The sequence below is a fragment of the Phacochoerus africanus genome, chromosome 15 (genome assembly GCF_016906955.1).
Source record: "Phacochoerus africanus isolate WHEZ1 chromosome 15, ROS_Pafr_v1, whole genome shotgun sequence".
NCBI classification, from domain to species: domain Eukaryota; kingdom Metazoa; phylum Chordata; class Mammalia; order Artiodactyla; family Suidae; genus Phacochoerus; species Phacochoerus africanus.
Window position 1 is genome coordinate 127,692,894 of NC_062558.1, and position 25,940 is coordinate 127,718,833.

The window sequence follows — 25,940 nt, forward strand, 5'->3', positions numbered from 1 at the left end:
AACCCACTGAGCGAGGCCAGGGATCGAACCCACAACCTCATGGTTCCTAGTCAGATTCATTAACCACTGAGCCACGACAGGAACTCCTGAGCCTCCTTTGGGAGGGGACCATTGCCCATTCTGGTTCCCACTGAGCCCTTGGGGACATCAGGGACGGGCAGACCACTTGGTGAGCCCTTGTGACTGGAGGTGAGCAAGGAGGCACCAGCAGCCATGGGGAGGGGGCGGTGGCCCTGGCACTGAGGGTTGCCCAGGCCCAGTCAAGGCTTTTCTCACAGGGCTGGGAAAAGGCCTAAAATGTTTTGCAGGTGATAGGAATTTCGGGGGGCTGGGGGGATAAAGGTGTCTAGTTAGCTGCAGATTCTGAAAGATCTCCACAGACAGAAACAAAGACCTGAAAAGGATGGGGTGGAATCCTCTGGTGAGAGTGCAAAGTCCTTCACAGAGTGGGAGATGCCCCAAGGAGGCAAAGTGGGGGGCCTGGAGGAAGTGCAGATCTGTGCACTGCAAGCCGGCTGAGTGCCGAGTGGACCAGGGCTCCAGAATTGCCTGCACAGGCATGGCTGACCAAGGGGCCCGACCGCAGAGGAGGAGTCATTCATTTGGCCCTTCTTTCCTTCTTCAGATGCCAGTGGTCCTGTGCTCTGTGCCCATCCTAGGTTGGGGAAGTTCTGGGAACCAGGTTTCAAGGTAGAGAAAGAACTTGAACTTGTACAAGGGGCCATGGCTGGTGCTCTGTCACCGGGGGCCAATCCAGAGCCTGGTCGGGTTTCATTGGAAAGCTGGGTGGCGGGTAAGATGTTGCTCGCTCTTCCCGCACTTTAGGCCTGGCTCAAGGGGGTTGAAACTGGCTTCTCTTGGCTCCGGACTGTGTGCCATGAGCAGGGCCAGTGGGTGGTGGTGATGGGAAGGCTTAGGGCTCGGTGTTAGGAGGCCTGCCCTGCAGTAGGAGCTGCTCCTGCAGGGGCGTCCGGAAGAGGAGTGGACTCCCCGACCCAGGTCTCAGAACAGAGTTAGATGCCCGCCCCGCCGTCCATGGACACCAGACGGGCTCCTGAGCTGAGTTTTCTTTTCTTTTTTTTTTTTTGTCTTTTGTCTTTTTTTTGTTGTTGTTGTTGCTATTTCTTGGGCCGCTCCTGCGGCATATGGAGGTTCCCAGGCTAGGGGTTGAATCAGAGCTGTAGCCACCAGCCTACGCCAGAGCCACAGCAACACGGGATCCGAGCCGCGTCTGCAACCTACACCACAGCTCACGGCAACGCCGGATCGTTAACCCACTGAGCAAGGGCAGGGACCGAACCCGCAACCTCATGGTTCCTAGTCGGATTCGTTAACCACTGCGCCACGACGGGAACTCCTGAGCTGAGTTTTCTTTGAGGTCAGAGAGGCCGGTTCTGTCGAATGTGCGAAGCGGGGGAGGTTCTGGTGAGGCAGAGGCTGCTGAGGCTGTGTCTACACAGGAATCGGAACTCGGGGCCCGAGATCCAGTGGGTCCTGTCCCAGCCTGGAATTCCTGGACTGGGAACTGAGGACTCTGCCCCCGGAACCTTCACGGAACAGCCCGGATACTTTCAGCTCTGTGACAGGAGTCCTCACGCAGGGTCTTTGCTAGGAAAGGGGGTTGGCCGTGTACTGGGCTCCTGTGTGCCACTGTGGACTTGGCCGGGTGAGACCGTCGGAGTACTCTCTGCTGGCAGGAACCTCCTGCAGCCTGCGGGGTCAGCCAGCCGGGCTGCACGGTGGGGAGGGGCTTTGTAGAGGTGGCAGGGCACGGGGTGAGACTGGGAGTGCAGGTGCCAAGGCCCTCATTGTGCCAGTTGCCGTGGGATCCTCTTCCACGGAGGTGAATGCAATAGGAGCCGTAGGAGCTGTGGCTGTGTTGTGGGCGCTGAGAGCTTAAAGTGACCCACTCCAGCCTCAGCTGGTAAGTTTCCAGCTGAAATGAACATCTCATTTCAGGCCCCTATTCTGGGCTTTTTGCTTGAGAATCGTGAAGTTGGTGTTTATGATCCGAGAGTCAGCTGACCCTTGGACAACTCATGGGTCAGAGACGCTGACCCTTCGCACAGTTGCAAGTCTCTGTAACGTCTAGTCAGCCCGCAGTGTCTGCAGTTCCAGAGCGCATGGTACTCTTACAAGTCCGTGCACAAGTGGACCTGCGCAGTTTAAACCCGTGTTGTGCAAGGGTCAGCCTCCTGCTGTCCACGGAGACAATGCAAGCTGCTCCTGGGTCCCACGTGTGAGCTCAGTGGCCCCCTGGTTCAGGAAGACGTAGCTGGTCTTGGGCTTCCCTGGGCTTGTCCACATCCCTGCTTTGAAGCTTTGGCTTCAGAGATGCCTTCATGCTTTGCTCCTGGGTCAGGAGTCGCCAACAAGCCATTCGGGTGGGTTCTCTGCCAGCTGCTTCCTTCGACCTGCGCTCATGTAGTGTCTGTGGGCCAAATTCAGCCCATAGGTAGGGTTTGCTTGGCTAGTACTCTTGTTGGCCTGCATGAAGTTTATGCTTTGTTTTCTGGTTTTTTTTTTTTTTTCTTTCATTTTTTAAGTTTTATTGAAATATAGTTGATTTAAAATGTGATCATTTCTGCTATGCAATGAAGTTTATGTTTTTAAAAAACTAATTGTCAGCATTTAAAAATCAGGAGATTTCACATGAGAATCGAGAAGTCCAGGAGTTCCTGTCGTGGCGCAGTGGTTAACGAATCCGACTAGGAACCGTGAGGTTGAGGGTTCAGTCCCTGGCCTTGCTCAGTGGGTTAACGATCCGGCATTGCCATGAGCTGTGGTGTAGGTTGCAGACGCGGCTCGGATCCCGCGTTGCTGTGGCTCTGGCGTAGGCCAGTGGCTACAGCTCCGATTCGATCCCTAGCCTGGGAACCTCCATATGCCTCGGGAGGGCCCAAGAAATAGCAACAACAACAACAACAACAACAAAAAAGAATCTAGAAGTCCAACTTTTCTAGAAAAGCCAGAATTTCCCATGGGGAATGGCATCTTTTGAAAAGAGATTGTCCTGTTGTCCTCATAATGGATGGGGACCCGATGGAGCTGATGCGGACAGATACCCTGGCCACCAGGCCCGGGTTGGCTTGAGTAGGCTTTTCTGTTTGAAGAGGGTCCGTTCAAGGCCACACTGCCACCGGCAGCTGGAAACCAGGCTCATCTTGGGGCTCGTGAGGTCCCCTCTCCTGGGAGAGCATTCACCCTTGCTCATAGGACTTGGCTACAAATGTGACCATATCGACTTTTTTTTTGGCATGGAAAGATGTTCATAAAGCTAATTGAAAAAAGCAGGAGGTAGAACCAGAAGTATAACCCCATTTTTTTTTTTTTTTGGAAAAACGCCACCAAAATCTTTTGCATACACATTTATTTATGTGCGTATACACTTAAAGGAAAACAACTGTGGTGATTATCTGAGTGATGGGGTGTGGGATAATTTTAACTTTTTCCTTTGTGCCTCTCATAATGTTTGCCAGTTTTGTCCACTCCTGTGTCTTATTTCTATTGTACGAATAGCAAAGGGGGTGACAGAAGCAGATGCCACCACTGCTCGCCACCTGTGTGGGTAGCAGCTGGTGGCTCCTGGCTCTTGGTCCCCGGGTAAAGCTCGCCACTGGGCAGAGGTGGAGGCGAGATGAAGCCGATGATAGAGGAAGGAATCTCATTTCTGGGGTGCCTCAGCAGCTTCGTGCGGACTGATGAGCCAGGCAGGGTCCGGGCAGGCTCCATCAGCGGCCGGATATTAGCTGCTTGGGAGCAGGGCCTCCGGGCTTCATTTCATCGCCTCTAATCACCACTGTGGTGGCTCCCGTTTATTAGCTTTTCTCACATTTGACTGATAGCAGTACTGATACGGTGTCCTTTTCATAAATTCACAGGCGTTGCTTTCTTGCCAGCTAGTATCTCTTATCTCATTGGAACCAATATTTTTGGGATCCTCGCGCACAAAATGGGGAGGTAAGCTGAAATGAAACACCACTCATTCTGCTATAATAATGTAGTTCTTTAAAAAAAAAAAAAAAAGGATTTCCAAGTGTTTCTGCCTTGCTCAGCTAGTACAAGTAATTGCTCTTTGATTTCCATTGAAAACTTGGAAGGGAGGGGAAGTCATTTATTGATAGTGCTTTTTTGTTTTTTTGACAGGTGGCTTTGTGCTCTTCTAGGAATGATAATTGTTGGAATCAGCATTTTATGTGTGAGTAAAAGATGGCATTTTGCAAATGGGAATAATCTGTGAATGACACTTTTGCTTTGGGCAAGAATCACCAAGAAATGTTTTATAGCTGTTTGAAGTTTGTTCATAGTTTTATTCCATCTTCCATTCTCTTCTCATTTTCTATCTTTTTTTTCTTTTGTCCTTTTAGGGCCCCACCTGCAGCACATGGAAGTTCCCAGGCTCGGGGTCGAATTGGAGCTGTTACTGCTGCCCACATCCTCATGGATACCAGTCGGGTTCGTTACCGCTGAGCCACAAAGGGAACTCTCTCATTTTTTTTTTGTCTTTTGTCTTTTGTTGTTGTTATTGTTGTTGTTGTTGTTGTTGCTATTTCTTGGGCCGCTCCCGTGGCATATGGAGGTTCCCAGGCTAGGGGTTGAATCGGAGCTGTAGCCACCGGCCTACATCAGAGCCACAGCAACATGGGATCCGAGCCGCGTCTGCAACCTACACCACAGCTCACAGCAACACCCGATCGTTAACCCACTGAGCAAGGGCAGGGACCGAACCCTCAACCTCACGGTTCCTAGTCGGATTCATTAACCACTGCGCCACGACGGGAACTCCATCATTTTTTATCTTCTTAAAAATTTTGGACAGAACTCTCCAAAGGGTTTATTTTCATTTTCTGTCCATTAGAAATTATTTAGAATGTTTTATTATATCGTTTTCATTTCATTCCCCCCCCAGCCAAGATCTTAAACAATACAAATGTCTTATATATTCTAGGGCAACTAGCCAGAAATAATAACAAGATTTTTTTCTAGAATAAAAGATATTCTATCAAAGGCCAATATCTACCACAAAGGAGACCTTCTGGTCCTTTTCAAAAATATGGAGTATGGACTGGGCTGACCTGTCACATACAGCAGTGAACTAGCTTTTTGTAGCGGTCACAAAATCCATTTCAACTCTGTTAAAGATTTGGAGGGTCCCCTTCTGCCGAGACCCCATCCGGCTTCCACCTTCTATTTCCTCCAGAAAGGAATGTGCATAACAGGCTAGAGAACACATATCTTTGGAGTTGGTTATCATATGCTATTGTGGCATAACTTTGATTTCCTCTTACAGATTCCTTTTGCAAAGAACATTTATGGACTCATAGCTCCCAACTTCGGAGTTGGCTTTGCAATTGGTAAGTCACACGCACCTTGAACTTAAATTTAAAACTCTTTTTTTTTTTTTTTCCCCATTACTAAGAAAAAGTTCCTTTTACTCGGGCAGACTCTAGTTACTCAATCTAAAATTTCTAGAAGCTTGACGTGAGGCTCTGGGCAGCTTAGCTCAAGTGCAACTTGTAGATCATCCAGAGAAGGGTATCTGCTTCCACGTACTGGTCGTCTATTTCCTGAAAACCAGAAATGTAAAAGCCTGATATTTACAGAAGCCGACTGCTGTTCTACTGCTGAGCTTGGGCAAACAGGAGAATTGCTTACTCAGAGCACATTTGTTTGAGCTCATATCTTTGCAAAGACCTTCTATGTGGGGCCGGGGGATGACAACGTCATATGTATTTTTTAGAAGGTTTGGTACAGAGAAAGGTAACTAATGTATTGGTGAAATGTGGGCATTTTCACAGATGAAGGGGATGAGTCTTAACAGTAATGTGAGGAAGAGTGAGTCATGGTAGGAAAAATCTTGTTGATATTTTGGATCAATAGTGAATGCTTATTTCTCATTTAGAAGACCCAAGTTGATCATGATGAAGAGTAGAGCTAAATCTGTGACATGGTAAAAGAGGGAATTGAGTCTTTGGCACCAAAGCAGGGATGGAGCCTTTGCTGAGCCCTCGGACCATGTTAGGTTTTCCTAGTGTGTCTGTGTGTGTGTGTGTGCATACATATGTGTGTGTATATATGTATGCACACACACACACACACACTCTCACAGCACCTTCATGGCATCATTCACAACCGTAATTCATTTTCCAACTCTTTGTTTTGTCTGTCCCTGCATCCCAGCACCTTGTGCATTTTCTGGTGATCAGCAAATACTGGTTGAATGAAAGAAATTTCCCTTATCCTCCTGCCTCTGGTGGGTGTGTGGGCGAGGGAGCTAACACTTGAATGCCCAGCTGGGTGTGTGCACAGCCGTCACCTCATTTAGCCAGTCCTTATCATCTCCGTTTTATCGCCGTGGAGACTGCTGTTCAGAGAGATAAGGCACGGTGGTGTCATCCAGCCAGGGATTTGGACCCAATCTGAATACATGTGTTCTCTTTTTTTCTTTTTCTTTTTTAAGGGCCACACTCATGGCATAATGGAAGTTCCCAGGCCAGGGGTCAAATCAGAGCTATAGCTGCCAGCCTACGCCACAGCAAGAGCAATGCCAGATCCGAGCTGTGTCTGTGACCTACACCACAGCTCATGGCAATGCCAGATCCTTAACCCACTGAGTGAGGCCAGGGATCAAACCGGTGTCCTCTTGGATACTAGTTGGATGCATTACTGCTGAGCCAGGATGGAAAGTCCGCATGTGTTCTTTCTTAATGCTTCCTGTCCCTGACTCTTCAGGAGATCAGAGACCCTAATATAGGTCTTGGTGGTGGTGGTTTTTAGCCAACTAAATGAGCAAACCTCTTGCAGTTTTACTTTCCTGAAGAGGGCAGGATGGCCTCTCAGACTTCTTCCTGTTCTGGTTCCTCCAGAGTCTCCCTAATACTTTCCAGCTTTACCTCTCATAGTCTAAGTGTGGGGCCAAGGTGTGGGTGGGGCTGGGTGAGGCATGGAGGTGTGTGCCCACTCTTCGAGGGCAAGGGATGAGTGGACCAGAAATAGTGAATCAGGAAAACACCCACAGGGAGCAGACTTGGGGTCCACACAGCCAGTCACCCGCATCCCTCTGGATCTGAAGAATAGCAGGTGAGACACAGTGGAGGACAAGGTGAGGAAAGGCAGAGAACAGGCACGTGGCGGTCTGGGTTCCAGTCCCAGCCTCCAGCGTCTTCAGTTTATTCTCAGTGAAAGGTGAGCTGTAGGAAGTTTGCCTCAAGACTTGCAGGTAGCAGTGATGAAAGGGGAAGAACCTTGGCAGGATTGTGAGTTGAGACCAATCCCTCAGTCCCTGAGGACATTCAGCCCGTCGTTGGTGTCTGCCAGTTTTCTATAGATTGTGTTCCCTGACTGTCTGCAGGCATGGTGGACTCGTCAATGATGCCCATCATGGGCTACCTGGTCGACCTGCGGCACGTGTCTGTCTATGGGAGCGTGTATGCCATTGCGGATGTGGCCTTTTGTATGGGATATGCTATAGGTAAGGACATTCATTGGCTCTTCAAAACAACCTTTTTTTTTTTTTCTCAGTGCATGATTGATAATGCCTACTGAAAATTATTTAAACCTTTGCATCTTTCTGCCTATAAGACGTTTAGGGAGAGCTTTATCTAATTTTCTGTTTCCTGAAAGGTCCTTCCGCTGGTGGGGCTATCGCAAAGGCAATTGGATTTCCATGGCTCATGACAATTATTGGAATAATTGATATTCTTTTTGCTCCTCTCTGCTTTTTTCTTCGAAGTCCACCTGCCAAGGAAGAAAAAATGGTAAGAAAATTATATGATGCACTGAAGTATTTCTTCATCGTTTTAGTGTGGTCTTCCAGATTGTGCCTTACAGCTTAGTTCTAAAATATATTTCTGCTCCTTTTGAGCAGAACTCCCCAAACGTGAATGGTAAGAGTCTTCTTTTAGTTCATATCACATAGGACAGCTGCTACTTTCACTGTACCAAGCATTATGTTTATATATTTGAATGAAGTTATTGTTGTACATAGATTAATAGTATAGATGTTTTGTCAACCAAATGTAAACATGGGATAGTTCAATTAAATTTTCTAAGGTTCTTGAAAATCTTAAACATGACTTTTTTTTTTTTGCCTCCTGTGCTTACTCCTAAGACAACCATTTTTGGTCCTATTTGCTTTTCTCTTTACCTTTACAGCTTTCAGTGTAATGTCTTAGTACTATTGCATAAGATTCTGGAGATGGTATTGATGTAGGTTACAGACCTTTATGAAAAAATATTGTTTATGTACCTTTGGGCACTTGCGAGCATGTATGACCTTTAAATTTGTAATTTCACAATCGGAATCATAGCTGTAGGCAAGGTATAGTATTGCGTGTAAAGTGTTCTTCTTTGAACAAATTCAAAGTTTTCAATTCTAAATCTGAATTTTGAAATGCATTAGTCATTTTAACCTTTCTGATAAGCGTTCTTGCCTGGTGGTGCTGCTGCTGCTTAGGATATGTTTTTTAGCCATCCAATGGTGATAGACATTCATCTGGTTGAAAGATGTCTAGTTGAGAGCCTCAGATTAAGAATGAATGAGGAGTTCCTGTCGTGGCTCAGTGGTTAACGAATCCGACTAGGAACCATGAGGTTGCGGGTTTGATCCCTGGCCTTGCTCAGTGGGTTAAGGATCGGGGGTTGCTGTGAGCTGTGGTGTAGGTTGCAGACACAGCTCGGATCCTGTGTGGCTGTGGCTGTGGTGTAGGACAGTGGCTACAGCTCCGATTGGACCCCTAGCCTGGGAACCTCCATATGCCGTGGGAGCAGCCCAAGAAATGGCAAAAAAAAAAAAAAGAGAGAGAGAAACAAGGCCAGGGAAGTGGTATTTTTGTGTTTAGGAATGGGTGAGGCTCACTTGTGATGTTTTCTGGGGAGCACATGGGAAGGTCTTGCTGATGCTGGCTCTGAAATGGGTCTTAATGTTTTGGCATTTCTTGAACTGCCCTTTTACGGTTTCCCCCAAAAGGTGTATTTAGAGACAGAGACAGACAGACCCTGAAGTTAGGTTACTGCAGTCTTTGTTTCAGGCATCTTTTGCATTTATTTATTCATTCAATATATTTAAAGACTGTATCTAGCACTGAGCACTGGCCTTGTACCCTTTACCATATCGGATTTAACTAGATAATTTCAAATTACCCGTGACCTGTTCGAGTCAAAGGAATGGAGGGGAAGCTGCTGCGGGAAGGGTTGTGACGGGAGCCAGCCCTCTCCCCGCTCCGGCGTCCCTGAGCCTCGGCGGCTCTGAACAACCCTAGCACTTCACCGTGTATCTCTCTGGGCGCGTCCTCGTTTCCGGCCTGGCCCGCTGGGTTCCCCGACCAGCTCGGTTTGTCCGACCCCAGCACAGTTCATTGTCCGCATCTGGGTCAGAGAATTCTCTGTGCAACAGCAGAAAACAACTCTTGTTCTGCCGCCGCCGTGTCCATGTGACTAAGGCTGAATGAAGATCACCCCCCCCGCCCCCCCAAAAAAGAGGGAAAAAGAAAGTCAGCTGCAGATGCCGCTGCCACCCGGGGACCGTTGAGACCCTCGGGAGATGGTGAGGGGCCAGCAGGTGCCCTGCAGCCGAGCTGCCTGGCCCGCGGGGGCCAGGGTGGATGTGAGGATTGAAGGAGGGCCTCCCAGCAGAGCGCCCCTCTTCCTCCCCGAAGAGCCCGGAGGCGGCTCCCTGCTCCCCGCTCCTCTCCTGCTCGAACCCGCCTCTGACTTGGTTTCCGCCCCGCAGCCCCGTGTCCTCCCCGCCTTCCCTCCGCGAGACAAGCGCCTCCTTCCTCGCCTCAGACCCACGGCCGCCCTGCGGGCCGCCCCGGCCGAACGGCGAATGTCAGCGGCTGCACGTCATCTGCGTGTCGGCCGAGGCACGAGGGCTTCTCTGAGGCGTGGGGGGGAAGTAGAAGGGGGTCAGGGGACGAGCGGGGGCCGCCGTGCGACGGCTGAAGGCGGCCCGGCGCCTTGTCCCACGTGAGGCCCAGGCTTTGGCGCCTTTGAGACAAAAGCCGCTCTCACCATCACATGTCAAAACCCTGAAGTGCCCGGCGAGGTGAATCATGAAAAACTGCAGAGAACGTGCGTCTCCCTGCCCTTAATTGATGCCCGGAATCGAAGGCATCACGTCCGATGCTGTTTGACTGGCATAACAGTGACGTGCGAAGGGAGCAGCCAGCAGCTGCCGCCCACCCGCCGGGCAGGGCAGGCCGGGCGGGAGGAGGCGGGCGGAAGCCGGGGCGCCTAACGAGGGCTCCAGGGCAGGTGCGTGGGGGGAGCCATCGATTACTCACCACTTGAGAAAATCCAATACCGACAATTCCTGGCGTTCAGGATCTGCAGGTAGCAAATGCAGCGCGTGTGAGGCCCACAATAAGGCACACGAACCTTAGCAAATCATCCTTTCATTAGGAAGCCTTCTGAGAAAGTGGTGTGCGGCCGAAAGTTAGAAATGGAAATACGGCATGCTAGTTTATGGATCGTGAACCAGTGTGTGGGCACTTGCGTTTTTCTTCCATTTGGTGTACTGGATTTCTGATTAAAAAAAAAAAAAATCAGTGTTATCAATACAGGCGGAGAAAAAAGCCTGTTAACTCCAGTCTCTTTGCAGGTAGAAGGAACACCAGCTCTGTCATTTGAGGAAACTGTTCCAGTTATAAGACAATTGCTTGTGGCCTCTAGCTCTCCGTCCCCGTGAGGAAAGCTGTGTTCTGGAATGGAGTTTTATTTTTTTAGGTTGCGTTATATTTAAAGATGAAGCACATTTCTTACCTCTTAATCTTGAAGTTTCTAATTGTTGCCCAGAAAGGAAAGTATGTGGTTTGAGGACTGCATCTTGCTTTACTGGATGACTCTGATGCAAAACCATCACTTTTTTTTTTTAAAAGATAGGTGGCAAATGAATCTTTTTTAGCGTATAGGCCTGGTATCTTTCAAAGTCCCGAAGCCTGGAACTCTTACATTTTAATACTTTTACTATTTCACTGTCTCACTTTCGTATTTGTCTTATTCTTCCACGTCACTTGGTCCCTCATGTTTTTACCGCTTTGGAGATCTTGACTCTGATGTGTCTGAGATGAGACGGGGAATTTGGCAGGATGGGGTTTAACTCTTAGGAACTGAGCTTTGCTCTGAATGCGCACAGCAACCCTCTCCTTTTCCCTTGTCCTTCAGTCGAGAGTCAAACACGCCTTTCTCCCCACAGCATACACAGAGCACTGCTCTGATCACTAGGCTGCACCCGGGCCACTGGGCCCGCGTCCCTCAGGCACTCGACTTACCTACTTGGTCCTGCCAATGCCACTCCTTTCGTGGCACTTTTGGACTATTAAATGTCATCCTTCTTAATCATGTATGATTTTGTGAAAAAGTAAAACTATGAAAGGATTTCTTGTGTGTACCGTGTATCTTTCGGAAGAGGTTCTGAAGCCAGTAAGCTAGGCTTTAAAAGCTACAAACTATTTTAAGAAAGCAAGCTTCTTTATCTGATACAGGTAGTGTCAATAAGATGCAGTTTGGTTAATTGATAAACTCTGACCATTTAAGCCTGTGTGATGCCAAATAATCAGTCTGACTGAACTTCCCTTGCAACAACTGCCGTTTTTTTCTTCCTTTTTTAAGGGCTGTAGCTGCGGCATATAGAGGTTCCTGGGCTAGAGGTCAGATCGGAGCTGTAGCTGCTGGCCTGCGCCACAGCCACACCGGATCCAAGCTGCATTTGCGACCTGCAGCTTGTGGCAACGCCGGATCCTTAACCCACTGAGCGAGGCCAGGGATTGAACCCATATCTTCACCAACACTATGTTGGTACTTAACCTATTGAGCCACAATGGGAACTCCATGAATGCGGTTTTTAAATTAAATCCATATTATGTGCTCCGTGCTGGGTTTGAGAGGCCCTTAAGTCTGTATGTACGTACTGTCGGTATAATGATGAACAAACCAAGGGCTAGAAGGCAGGTGTGGATAAAGTAGAATGATGGCCCTCCTTTCTGAGGCTGCCTCGCTGCCTTTGGGCCTAGGGTCAAGGCCCCCTGCCTGGCATGCAGGGCCCTGCAGTCTGGCCCTGGTGGGGCTTTCCAGTGAACATCCCCCTGAGCCTTATCACCAGGTCAGAGGTGGGGGCACAGGCTGCTTTACTTAATGCAGCATTTTAATTTTGGTGAATAACCTCTGTTGTGGTCATTCCCAGCTCCCTCCCTGTTCACATCCTTTCCATCATTCAAGCTTCAGGTGCACCCCCATCTCTTCCATGGTGCTTTCCCTGAGCACTTAACCCCTGTGAGTGTTCGGCCGGCAGACCTGTGGATGCTGTTATTTGTGTGTGGCGAGGTCACTAGCTTGCTGGTAGAGGACCTTAAGGGCACCAACGCGCATACCTGGTAGCTGCTCGCTGTTGTCCCATGTAATCCTGCTATAGCCCTAGAAGAGGCCACATCAGTAGGGTGGCGTTTCTTGTGGCATGTTCACATCAGTGTCACGTGAGGATAGTTACCTGGAATTTCATTTTAACCAGTCCCCTTGAGTAATTCTTGGGCATGTTTCTTTGAGGATCACTAATCCAGGGAGGCAAGACCTTGAGCTTTTTGGTGGTTAAACCTTTTGTGTTGCAAGCACACATCCACACGGGGAGAAAGGTCCTGGTGTCCTGGGTCTACTGCTTCAGTCACTTCTTTTTAGAAAAATGGAGCCCTTTATTAAGCCCATGTGTCAATTCACTTGACAAGAAGCATAGTTAAAAAAAAAAAAAAAGCTAAATTTGCACTGACCATTTGATTTGCAGCCTAACTTAAAGGTTCACGGAAGTCCTTATCTTAACATGCCACACAGGCGTTATCATTTTAGAATTTTTTTTTTTTTTTGGAAATGATAAGTGGGTTAAGCACTTAGCGAAGACAGAAAAGCTTATCAAATCTGTGGGATGAGAGCTGGGAGGAGCAGCTAACAGACGCCCAGAGAGGTTGCAGTAGGTCAGCAGAAGATAAATTTTAATCCGGATAAATGTTGCCATTTAGATTTTCAAACTGCACAAAAAGGCACAGGGGGAATAGTTTACGTGGAGGGAAACTCAGTCATGCCCGATGAGAGTTCATTTCAGTTGCCCCGACGTCCTGTGGCCGTGTCTGCAGCCCTGGTTATCCCGGGGAGTGTGGCGAGAGCAGGCTTTGGCCTAGGCTGCCTGGGTGTGCATCTGCCCTTTAGCTGCATGTCCCTTGTCAAGTTCTTTAACCTTGGTGACCACACAGAGGGTTATCAAGCTACCACAGAGGGTTATTGTGAAGTTGAGGTGACGCATCGAAAATGCTCAGCACGGTCCTAGCACGACTTAATACCTGCTGTATAATCCAGATGACATGCTTGGGCTGTACACTTTTGGGAGGAGTGATGATTATAGTGCTTCTCAGTTGAGGATGTTTATCAATTGAGGGTCATTAAAAATTTTTTTTTCAACATTAAGGGAGAGCACAAAATTTTTATGTTCATGAGAGTATTTTTTAAAATATACCTGAGCAAGAGAAGCCAGTCAGGATTTGGAGAGAGGTATTGTGGAAATGCCATTTTGAAAAGATCAGGGTTTGGTGACGTCTAGTCTGCTGTGGTCCCAAAATATTCTAAGGGCGGTCTGTGAAGACAGCTGGAATCGGAACTCGATCCATGAGTAGAAACATGAAGTCAGAGCTTGCCCCATTAAGGAGAGAGCACATCCTTAATAAGAGTGGATTGGTGACCTCCAGGGTCCCCCCACCCTAATTCCAAGACTCTGAGTATAATTCTTCCTAAACCTAACCTGCATTCCCCCTTCTTCATGGCTTAGTTTCTCCTAAATCGACTTTATGGCCCTTAAAGGTATAAGGAAAATTCTGCAGAGACTGCTTCTGTTGTTTCCTATTAGAATTCTGAGTTTAGAACTCCAGGTCTTCTAGGCCAGGGATCTGGTGGTTGCACCAAATGACTGGTTGGTTAATAGTGGGGGTACTAATGTGGTTTTCAAACTACTAATCCTTAGAAACAAACCACCTTTTCTGTGAAACAATAAGTTAATGTATCTGTACTTTGCTCTCTTTTAGGCTATCCTCATGGATCACAATTGCCCCATTAAAACAAAAATGTATACTCAGAATAATATTCAGTCGTATCCAATAGGTGACGATGAAGAATCTGAAAGTGATTGAGACCCTCCAGTCATCCAAGTATCTAGTTGTATAAAACAGTGTTTCCAGTGAACTGACTCATGCAGAACTGTCTTAGTCATACCACTCATCCCTGGTGAAAGTGAAACAACCAAAGGTTCTTTCTTTTTCCATGGTTATGATCGATTGCCAACAGCCTTATAAAGAAAAAGCAGCTTTTCTAGGGGTTTGTATAAATAGTGTTGAAAACTTTATTTTATGTATTTGATTTTATTAAATATTATACAATATATTTTGATGAAATATAGTGTAAATCTATAAATATTTGAATCCAAATCAAATATAATTTTTTAACTTACATTCATGAACACTTGGGCAAAAAAGTGTTATATTTTTTCTGAATATTGGTTAATGAGTGTTTAAAACTAAAAGCACACATTATTTCTGAGACACTTCCAACAATGAAAACCTAGAAGTCTGAAAAACAGAATCAAGTAAGACAGCATATATTACGTAATGACACTGAATGTTGAGTTATTTAACTTGTAATTACAGCTGACCTTGAACAACAAGGGTTTGGGGATGCTGACACCCTATGCAGTCAAAAACCTGTGTCCAACTTTCCAGCCGGCCCTCCGCATCCACAGTTCCACATCTGTGGATTCAACCAACCTGGGGCCGTGTAGCACTGCAGTCTGTATGTATTGAAAAAACTCCGCATGTTAAGTGGACCTGTGCAGTTCAAACCATGTTGTTCTGGGGTCCACTGTACTATCAATCTATTCATGAGTTAGAAGTTCATTATCGCAAATGCAGTGGACAAGAACTTGTCAGCCATCTCAGAGCTACCCATGAATCTCAGCTGGCACTAGTTTGCTAAGTAATTACCTACCTGGAAACAGATGGTTGTAAATTACATGTTTATGTCATGTGGTTGGCAGCAAACATTAAAGCCAGTAAGGGCAAAACAGTAAGTGTTCTGTAAGCAGAGAAAAGCACCTAGATGTGTGGTTATGCACAACTGGAAGCTTTCCCTTTCAAATATATACTTGTCTTATCAGCTGAAAGCAAACAGCAGAGATGTACCTTATACTGTCAAGGTAGTTTAAGCATGATGAGACCTATCAACATTTATTTAGAAAAGAAATTTAAAAGGCTAATAGCTTCTGTGATGTGGAAAAAGATCAGACTATAATTATCTTTGACCTGGAAGTCATCCAAGTGTTTTCTAGGGATCTGTTAATTTTGAGTTGTCTGGAACTATTATTTTTTAGATTTCTGAAAGTTCACACCAATGTGAAAACAAATTTTAAATGAAGACGAAGAAGGAATGAAATTATGTCTTGAATTGTGTTGGGAAACAGGTAAAAATAATAGGGTGGTCAGGACATACCCCCTTTCATAGCCAAGAAAACCCCCAAACATCAAAAATGTCTACCTATCACTGTATCATCTAGTGCTGCGTGATGTAGTTTTTCTAAGCATGATGATGTTGATGTGCCTTTTTGATGTAACAGCAAATACCGTGTTCGTGAACGTTGTCACTTTACATCGAGTTCTGTATATGATTGGAGATACTGTGGAATATCTCAAATAATATTCATTCTGTAGTTCTGTAACCGTAAATGAAAAGGACCTAATGGCAGTTCTTCATTAAGCTAAAATTGTGTTCTATTGACTTGGAAGGACTCCTCGGCCGTGTAGTTTTCTAAGAAAAGTAGCTGATACTTCCTCTCTCTTTTTTTTTTTTTTTTTATGAAGCTTTTGTATGTGGAGCTTTGCGTGAAGTCTAGTTTTCAAGTGCATGTGTTAGAGGCAGACACACTTCCTACTCATGTATTTGTACCGGACAACTTAGACCAGGCCGCTGCTTTGGAAGGTGGCTCTGGAGGCACTTCTAGGGTTAAAGTACAAAGGCAGGTTTGTTCTCTACTTATGTAGGGGGAGAGTCTTAAGAATGTGCTGCAAATCAATTCTTTTAAGAGTTTGTGGTTCTCCTCACTCTCAATACTATATAACTTACTCCTCTTTTATTTTTGCCTGTTAAGACGTCAGTCTATTCAGTAATGACTGGCAGACATGTCGGTCTTGAGATCATATAAAAGATGTGATTTTTAGAACTCTTTTGAAAGCAAAACTATCAGTTGTATCTGAAGGGGGAAACAATGTAAATAATTTCTTTTATATGCCTAATATTCTGGGGTTGGCAAGACTACGAAAAGGTTTTTTTTTTTTTTTTAATGTGTGAATCAAAACGAAGAACACACAGCTCTTTTAATACTTATTTTTTGAGCAGAGGTGGTTTTTATGTTTAAACCTGACAAAACAGATACAAAAAGCTTAATGAGGTAGCAATGAATATTCAATTTTTTTGACTGCTAAGTGTATCCATCTTCGTCATGTCATGTCTTAGCTAGTTTACTTAATAAATCTTCTGAATACTACTGTGCCTGTTGTACTCCTTTGTCAAGCAGATACTATCATCCAAGTAAAATATGTATGAAGGTATTGTTTTAACTACAGATAGTCAGTTAAAAAACTATTTATTCTTTGCTTGCAGGCATCAGGTAAAATCCACTCCAGACTAGTCTGAACCATACCTTTTGGCTTTGCAAAAATTGTATTACATTGAAATATGTAACTAGCTACATGGTGTCAATGTGGAACAAATCAGTAAGTTATTCTTGCACCTCTGAAGTTATACTGTTTTTCTGATTACTATGAATAACTATCTGATGAAAATAATTGATATGCAGCCACTGGATACAGGAGAGCCATGGCCTCCTGGAAATCCCATAAAACTTAGGGTGAGTGTGGGGGTATCTTTCAGGAGTGAGAGTCTATGGTTTTCAACAGGGTTAGGAGAACCCCACCACCACCCTGTTTTTAAAAGAAAGCTATTATCTCTCATTTTAGAAGTGAAGACAATACATTTTAAAATTAAAGTGATCTTAAATTTATTAACTTTTAGGGGACTTAATACTAGCAAGAGCCAAATATTGTCAAACTGCCTTTCAAAAAATTCAGATATACTTAAATTTAGAACTGACATACCCTCAAATTTTTAGCATGCTTTCTCCTCTCAAAATCACAAAATGGCTACGCAGTTATGCACAACTGTAGCCATTTCAACTAGTTCTGATACTGAAGAATATAAGGCTTGATATTAAGAAATGTAGCAAATGGACTCTAAACTAATGCTAAAATGTTGCTTGGCTTGACTGTCTAACCCAATCATTCATTTAAATACCAAGTAGAAAATACATGTTAAATAGCCTAATTACTACTAGATAGCAGAGGTAAATCCATAAATCTGATATTTCACAAATAGTAAAACCAAAATTTAATGCTTTTAGGCAGTTTTCAGAATAGCAGTTTTGTTTAGCAAAAGTGGATTTTGTTAAGCTTGTTTTTATGGCCCAGTTATACCAGGCAATAATTCCATGGAAATGCAGCAATCAGCTCTTTCAGATGTCATCAAATGAAGATATTCTTGTTTTCATGGTAGTTTTTTTATTGTTATTTTTTAGCTATTGATAACATAGCATGGCAGAAAGATTACATCAGGAATGTGATCTAATACAACTTTTCATTGAAGCCTTATACCTTACTATTCCCTAGGCTATTTGGAATTTCTCCCTCTTTGCACTAGAGTACAACTGTGATGCTTCTATTGTCTCTCCCAGTAAATATAGAAATATTACACTACATTGAAGATATATTTTACAAATATCATTAGCAGCATTACTGAGATTTCCTAACTGTGGTTCTACAGAGTTAAATACTTTTAAAACATGAGTAGATTTTTTGAAACCAAAGTTTTGCATTATTTCTACAGCTCTTTCAAATGCATCAGTTTCAGCAGCATGCCTGGATGTCACTAAAACTTCCATGGTGTAATCCAAAGACACCAGCCGTTTACTCTGCCTTCCAGGTTATCAGTGGTAAGTGACTTTTTTTAATGATAAGATGAAAGTTGGTTATTACATTCAGCAGATTGTTTCAAGCTATGTTACAGAACAGTACTTTGCTTTCAGTGAATTTGGTGCATAAAGACTTCTACAGCAATGTTCTTTTAAAATGCAAGCATGCTTAAACAAAAAAGAGGGGTACAAACAGATATATTTTTGATATAAACTTGGCCAAGATATTTAGTTTCCTAATATTTCACTCAATAATAAAATAGCAAGAATGAGAACTGGCTATTGATTTTAAAAGTGGAATAACTTTTCTGCCCATAAACATGTTTTTAATCATCCACATGAGTTATCCCTTTTATTTGAATAGCTTTCCACTGTTCAGAGAGCTTTTGCAGTTATGCTATTGTTTTCCTCACAACAAGCCTGTGAGGTAGTTTTGTTTATTCCTACTTTAGAGCTGGGGAGAGTGTAGCACGGAGACCTTTTGTGGGCTTGCCTATGGTTACACAGTTCACTAATGGCCAACTCCATAAACTCTAGTATAGAGTCCGGCTTATAGATCTGGGCCAGAATCCTTATGCTCTACTGTGCCTTTTCCTGCCAGCCATGAAAGCTGTTCCACCTAGTTTAAAATTCATGTCAGTTTCACTATATATATCACTTATCACAGTTCTTACCTACAAAAGGGAAAAACATACATAAATCTATCTTATAGAAAAGGCGAAAACTTTTATGTATATCAACAAAGGTCATGCTCACACATTTTCCCTCAGTCATGTGTTACTGGTATCCATCTGATGGACTGAGTATCCGAGCAGATCTTCATTTTAAGAGAACTGGTCCCAATTCCTACGTGCTTATGCCATCTAACTTAAAAAAAAAAAAATCAACAAAGACAGTCTGAACTATGGAAGCATTCAGAATGATCACCACTCCTTAAGCCTGTAGGATGTCAGACAAAGGAATAAATCTATTTCGCATGATTCCTCTCTCACAACATTCTCATGCATGACAATATTTCTAAAACAAAACAGCCAAGCAAGGTCATTTTAAGAACAGTCCTCTGAAACTTCAAATATCCTTGCACATGCTTTATTTCCTATGGGAGAAGTGAAGATGAAAACTAATCATAAATGTTTAGAACTTCCACTTGAAAGCATCAACATTTTGAAAGGTTATATTTCAACATCCTACTGGTTACTCTCTCTTAACCTTGTCATCCTCTCAAAATTCTTGACCAACTGCATTCTATATTTATTCCCTATTACATTTTGTTTTTCAACGCAAGCTCTTCAAATTAATCACTATAGTCTTACTAAAACTGCACAGAAACTTTAGGAAGCAAATTTCACAGAATCATAGAAAGCAAGCTGTCTATGTAAACTTTTTTTTTTCTTTTTACTAAATCAGCATAACTGACTAAAGCTGCAGCATTTGCTTTCATGTTACATTTGGCAAAATCAAAACAAAAAGCACCCCCCAAAGCCCCCAGATAACAAAAATCTCAAGCAAGTAGAGATGTCAAAACTTCATAACACAAAATAAGATTCAAAACCTGTTCCCTCAATGATCACTGTTGTCAATTTGGGCATGCAGCAAATTTATTTTTATAACCATGATGGAAATGAAAATATTAAGAATCTGGACGGTATCCTATTTAACACTAATTCAAAAACTAGGAAGAGGAAGGAAAAATAACAAGACATCACACATAAACACCAAAAGTTAGCTTACGTAATTAGAAAAAGTTAAAAATAAATTAGTAAAAATAAATTCCCAGTAAAAACCCAAAAAGCATAGCTATAAATACAATCTGAAACAACCAATTTAGGGAGCTGGTCATGTTTTTGCTGGAGAACCTTGTCCACTCTAGTTCTTACACAAGCAAATAACTGTGGAGAAGCAGGCCAAAGTGCATAATAAGAGGGTTTCAATGTGTTGTACCTGTGGTACTTGAGATACAACTTTTCCTTAATCACTTGAAAGGTTAAACAGACTTAAACAGACTCAGAAGGGCCAAATAAGTCATCTGGTATGCTACTGAATGGCTGAGAGTCTATTAGTTGGGTTATTTCATTATCTAGGTCTTCTTCTGTATCATCTGTATACTTGCTTATTTTTTTGGAGTGCTGATCTAGAGAGAGACTTTCTAAAGATTCGATATCTTCAATGCCTGCTCTGTAGTGGATCATAAGAAGTGTTAGAGCTTGCAGTCTTTCCCCTGATTTAGCCAAAGCAGCAGAAAGAATTGATTTTTTCCTCGAATCAGTTGTCTCTTTTTCTTCTCTAACAAGGGAATTGTTATGTTCCAACTCCTGATCAATTTCATTCTGCAGTTTATCTAGCATGAACTCTAGTTTCTGGATCCTCTCCTCCGTAGGCAAGCCCCTGTACAGATCACGACCGATTTCTTTAACAGCAATGAAAACACTGTCATCCAGACCACCCTCCTTTCTCACTAACTTTATTCCTGTGTTGTTGCCCCGCTTAGAGGGACTGTTTGGACCACAGACCTCTGTGTCGCTGCCTTCGTTGTCTGATGTGTTGGGTGTGTGTTTTGGTGAAGGTTCTACTAGATCAGTTCCTGGCTCAGAAAGGCGAGTTTTAGAGACTTGACGCAGATTTAACAAACGAGAGCTTGTATTGATAATATGTCTTGTCAAACCTGTTGTTCTGTTGACTGACTTGCCAGCTTCAGCATCAACACGAGGGGGCAGGCCTAAAAGGGTTTCTTGTCCTTCCAGCCTGAGGTTTTTCAGGGCTCTGTCTATCCGCTGGTCAGTTGCTCCACAAAGAGGAGTCTCGGCTAGACACTTTTCCTGACATTTTTTATGGCAAACATAAGCACAGAACATACACTGGGAGGCAGCTTTAGTCCAAACTTTTTTCTTACAGTAATCACACCAAGTTGGGTTCTGGAACTGAGTATCTTGGAAACTATGCTTATTTTCTGTCAAACCCGTCTGTCCAACAAAGTGCTCCTCTTTAGTCAGGGCAGAAACCTCTTCGACCAAATGGAGTTCTTTTTCTTTCTCTAAGTTAGTAACTACATGGTGCTCTGGCTCTCCTTCTTTCAAATACTTGAAGTGAACAGTAATATCCCCGAAGCAAAATGTGTCATTGAACCCCTTTTGTACACTCAGGTTGCGTAGAGCGGTTCTTGTGACCATGGCCTTAGGTGATGGGGCTTCCAGTCTGAATTTGGAAAGGTATTCCATGTTTGATGTGGCTAAGCATCCTAAAGCCACCTCTTCAAGTTTCAAGCTAACATGCCCCAAGCAGATGAGACCCCCTAATTTGAAAGGATCCCTGCACCACAGTGCAATGTTTAAGTACCTGTGGCAGGCTTCTATGTCAAAAGAACAGCTAGCTCTGGTTCTTGTCCATTTTCCTAGCTTATTACGATAAGGAATTTCTGATGATTCCCACGTTTGAGGGTCATCTGAGCTGTCCTTAGGAGGGCAAGAACTTTCTGAAGTCAAATCTTTTGCCACTTCCTGCTTTGCTAAAAACTGTTTAGTTGCAGCTGCTTCTTCCACGTGATCCAGATTTTTCACTTGCTTTTCAGCAGGTTTATCTGTAAGAGGTGGTGGCAAAATCACCTTTTCTGGTTTTTCAACAGGAATATCTAGTTCTGCCTGATTTGGGGTGTCAGCAGAAGGCAAAGGAATTTTGACTTGTGGTCGTGGTGGCACAGGTGGTTTGAAAGTGGATCCTTGGGTGGGTTTTGACATTTGTGCTGGTTCTGTTATCTCAGAAGATTTCAGGGCTAAGGATTTATGCCCTTCTTTGGATGGAAGTTTTGGTGGTGGTGGGTGACCTCCAACAGCTAATTTCCGGTTTAAAACTGGTGATATAGTTCCAAGAGGTTTAACAGAAAGTGTTGTTGGAATACGTTTGGGACTATGACTTAATGACTGTGCCTCATCTTTGACCTCAGTTTGTGCTCTGACATCACTCGCCAAGTCTTCAAATTCAGAATCCAGGTCTCTATTTTCAGCATCTATTGCCAACCCAGTTGTTTCTTCTTCATAGGTTGGCTGGCATGAGCTTGACAGAAAGTTTTCTTCCAACTGTCCAAAGTTATCCTGCAGCACCACACTCTGATTGCTCTGGCCAACAGGCCTTTCATAATACACCAGGACTCGGTCGCCAGCCTGCTTGATAAGCTTCAACACTTGGAGTGTAGATGTGATTTTCACGCCTGTTTTAAGATTTTAAAATGGAAAACATGTAAATTACTATAATAAAATTACCTAAATTTGCTAATTGCCATTAATTCACGATTACTTAACTAATGGAAGAGTAATAGTGAAGCCTCTAAAATAGACTATTGGCTTATGGATATATCAGTGTGCTAATTCTCAAACCCTGACTGCTCTCATGTCCTGGAAATGTTTACCTTTTCAAACTAAAGGATGACATGAAAATCCTTAGGAGGGTGTCAAGCTGCTAACTTCTAATTGCTTCTCATTCCTTCCTTCCTAGGTTTAAATGACATTTTTCCTTTGAACTGAAGTGAGCAGAGTGAGACCAATTAAAAAGGATTTTATTAATAGTTAAGCCAGGCTTAGGATGATGGAGTGATTCTATTGAATAGGGATTAGAAGCTAATGATTTAAATTAAGAGACCAGTACTTGAAGTAAATTTAACAAAAACCCGCTATGCTATGAATAGTAGACCCTTACAGATTCTTTTTATTAGCCCTACCCATCAAACTAATCTTTTTCAGGATCGAAAGAATAAGGCAGGCTTTAAAGTTAAACAAGTGGTTTACTATTTGATCTATATTTATAGTATCTATTTTAAGTTTTCACTTTATTTTCTAGTAGGTGCTACATTAATAAAGTTCAAAATTCAAAAGGTACAGAAAGATGTACAATGAAAAAAATCTCCCATCTTTATCTCTTAGCCATACTGTCCCTTCTCTGAGACAAGCAAAGCCAGCAGCTTCTGATGTATTCTTCTAGAGAGATTCTAGGTGTACCTTTCAAAGGCTCTATTTTTTTCCCTGCCCTCTCCCCACCCTCCCTGAAATAGTACTTACCTAAGCTATCCCTATCTGTAGGACTTAGAAAAAGGTGAGAAGGGGTCTTTACTTCAGAGGTCTTAAGGTCACCCTAAATAAATCAAAGTAGCTCAGCCCCATCTAATAACCTGACTCCAGAGTTCCCTCAGCCACTATATTCTCCCAGGCTAGACCATGCTTTAGACTTGGTTATCACTTGGAAATTTTCCACATCGAAGATCTTTCACTTGGAAATTAACCTCTGATCACAGCTTTCCCACCTTTTGCAATCCTGTCTACAAGCTGAGTCTGTTTTGAGATGATTTCCATGTCCAGTCATTCCTCCTGTGCTCTCATGATCTAGCTGGTCTCCTCATACAACTTGCTTTTCTCCCAACCTCAGTCTCAAGATTTCAATGATGTTCACATCAAGCTTTTTTACTCTTGTGCCCCAGCCCTTTCCTCTTCTATCATCTACCTGTCTTTCTGATTCCCAGCAGTGCTGACCTCTGATCTCCCTTTCCTGCTCCTGAACTTATCACCAGGTTACAGCACCAAGGTACACTATACACCTTCAGCAAAGCTTTCAGTGCTGTTTTAGCATTCTTTTGAGTGGTCTCTAAACAACTAAATCTCTTCAACACCAGCTTTAAGCCTTTCTTATTCCCTGACACCCACCCGTCCTCCTCTCTTTTATTCTGTAGAAGACATCACTTTATTTACTGAAAAGATCCAACAAGAAGCCACCTCTTCTCCCTACCAGTCATTTTCAGGAGTGAGCTGTCTCAGAGGAGGGAGCAACCCTTTCCCTGTACTCTGGATCCTGCTCCCCATCTCCTTCAGGACTTTGCACTTAATATTATCCTTTTTCATATTTTAATTCCCTTGCTTCTCCTTTAAAACCTTCCTTTTCCTTGGTTTTCACAACACTATACTAATTGGGCTCTGATCATCTCTCCTTTGCTTTCTTTTCTCCCCACCTGTACCTGCCCTTGTATGAAAACATTCCTATGGTTTTGTCATTATTTCTCTCCCTAGATCACACTCTTTTCAGGAGTTTCAACTATCAACTTTTTCTTTGGTTGGTGTCCTCTCCTCTTTGCTCTAGTCATACATTTCCAAACTACTTTTGGCTGTCGCCACCCGGATATTTCGTTGACACTACAAATTCAGTGTAATTAAAACTGCTCTATGACCTTCTCCTCCTCCTGTTGTCACTACTGTGCCACCCTCCCAGTTAACCCAGTCTGAATCATGGACATGGCTGACTCCCTAGATTCATTCTGCTGTCAATCCTCTTACAGTTCCAGTCCATTTCTTTATCCCCCCCCCCCCACTTTTCTCTCTCTCTCTCTCTCTTTTCAGGGCCGCACCCAAGGCATATGGAAGTTCCCAGGCTAGGGGTCGAATTGAAGCTGCAGCTGCTGGTCTACACCACAGCCATAGCAACTCAGGATCTGAGCCACGTCTGTGACCTATACCACAGCTCACGGCAACACCGGATCATTAACCTGCTGAGTGAGGCCAGGGATCTAACGCGCATCCTCATGGATACTAGTTGGGTTCTTAATCTGCTGAGCTATGATGGGAACTCCCAGTTCCAATCCATTTTCATTCCCAGTTCAGATCCTCCTGACTGGTGGCTTCAACTGCAGTTAACAAACAGTTCTTCATTATAAACCCCTCACTTAGACCCTCCCTATTTTCCTAAAACCTTGGCTCAAAAACTTAGCCTACAAACTCATCATACTGAAATCCAGAGCTTTCTAATATGACTTCATAATTAATCCAGCCTTAAAAACTTCCACTGTTTCCCTTTAAACACAGTATGTCCCAGTAAAATTGTAGTTTGACTTAAATAAAAAAAATAAGTCCACCTAATGATCTGAAGTAGGCAAGGAACTTCAACTCAATCTAAACTCATGTGCCATCATCCCATCTCTTTCCCAACCTAGAACTCTTTGGAGATGGCCAATGTGCCTCTGGGACTGGTCAGCCTAATCTGGATTACTTTCTTTTGGAATATTTCAAATATATGCAGACTAGAGGAAAGAGTAAAATGAACTCCATCATCAAGCTTAAATATAACATTTTGCCAAACTTATTTCAATTATCACCAATCCTGTTACTAAATATTTTTAAAATGCTGTATACCCATATATAGGTATAAAAAAAAGATATATCACGCCTGCCCCTTACCTCAACGAATACTTTTTTAACAAATGTTAGACTTTTGCCTTTTCACTGTACATATATTTATATCACTTCAATTTGTTTATTTTTGATACTTATAAATTTAAAACAAAATATTTCATAAAAGGATATAAATAAAAACAATTTTATGTTGTATGTAAAACCAAAACAGGGTATGTGTAGGAATAAAAAATTTATGCTGAACTGTGGTTTTTAGCTGAGGGAGAATTAATTGTCATGTTAAATAACTGTGTAACAAATGAGGCCTATTTTATAGCCTTACTATTTATCCTAAGTGTCTATGGACCAGTATCATCATCTGGGAACTTATTGGAAATGTAGAACCTGGAACCCCACCCAGGTCTCCTGAATCAGAAATCACATTCGAATACCACGCCTGGGTGACTGGAATCCATAAGAGAGTCTGAAAAGCACTGTTTATGACATAATCAGAGGGATTTCCATGTGAATATATTGACTTAGTTGGGCTTCCCGATGTGTAACTAAATAATTTTCATTATTTTATTGTCATGATGGATTTGATTTAAAGACAGTTTCTTTGATATTTAACCAAGGACAACTTCTTGAACTACAAGAGAATATTCCACACTGCCTTTAAAAGCTCAAATGTAACCATGTGTTTGAGAAATCTCTTGACAAGCCTAGAATGGGTGAGCCAGATACTATAAAGGTCTGAA

General features: G+C 43.5%; 2 protein-coding genes across 2 annotated transcripts in view; one reads left to right on the forward strand and one right to left on the reverse strand.

The window, feature by feature from the left end:
• Positions 1-15,296, forward strand: part of SLC18A2 (solute carrier family 18 member A2) — a 38,258-nt gene extending 22,962 nt beyond the window's left edge. The window contains exons 11-16 of the mRNA XM_047762716.1: positions 3,882-3,960; positions 4,147-4,198; positions 5,291-5,354; positions 7,352-7,471; positions 7,624-7,757; positions 14,058-15,296. Of these exons, the coding sequence (XP_047618672.1) occupies positions 3,882-3,960; positions 4,147-4,198; positions 5,291-5,354; positions 7,352-7,471; positions 7,624-7,757; positions 14,058-14,162 (554 nt within the window). The 3' untranslated portion in view covers positions 14,163-15,296. The remainder of the gene's footprint in view (positions 1-3,881; positions 3,961-4,146; positions 4,199-5,290; positions 5,355-7,351; positions 7,472-7,623; positions 7,758-14,057) is intronic.
• Positions 15,297-15,837: 541 nt separating this feature from the next.
• PDZD8 (PDZ domain containing 8) overlaps positions 15,838-25,940 on the reverse strand; it is a 105,716-nt gene continuing 95,613 nt past the window's right edge. The window contains exon 5 of the mRNA XM_047762715.1: positions 15,838-22,244. Within this exon, the coding sequence (XP_047618671.1) occupies positions 20,038-22,244 (2,207 nt within the window). The 3' untranslated portion in view covers positions 15,838-20,037. The remainder of the gene's footprint in view (positions 22,245-25,940) is intronic.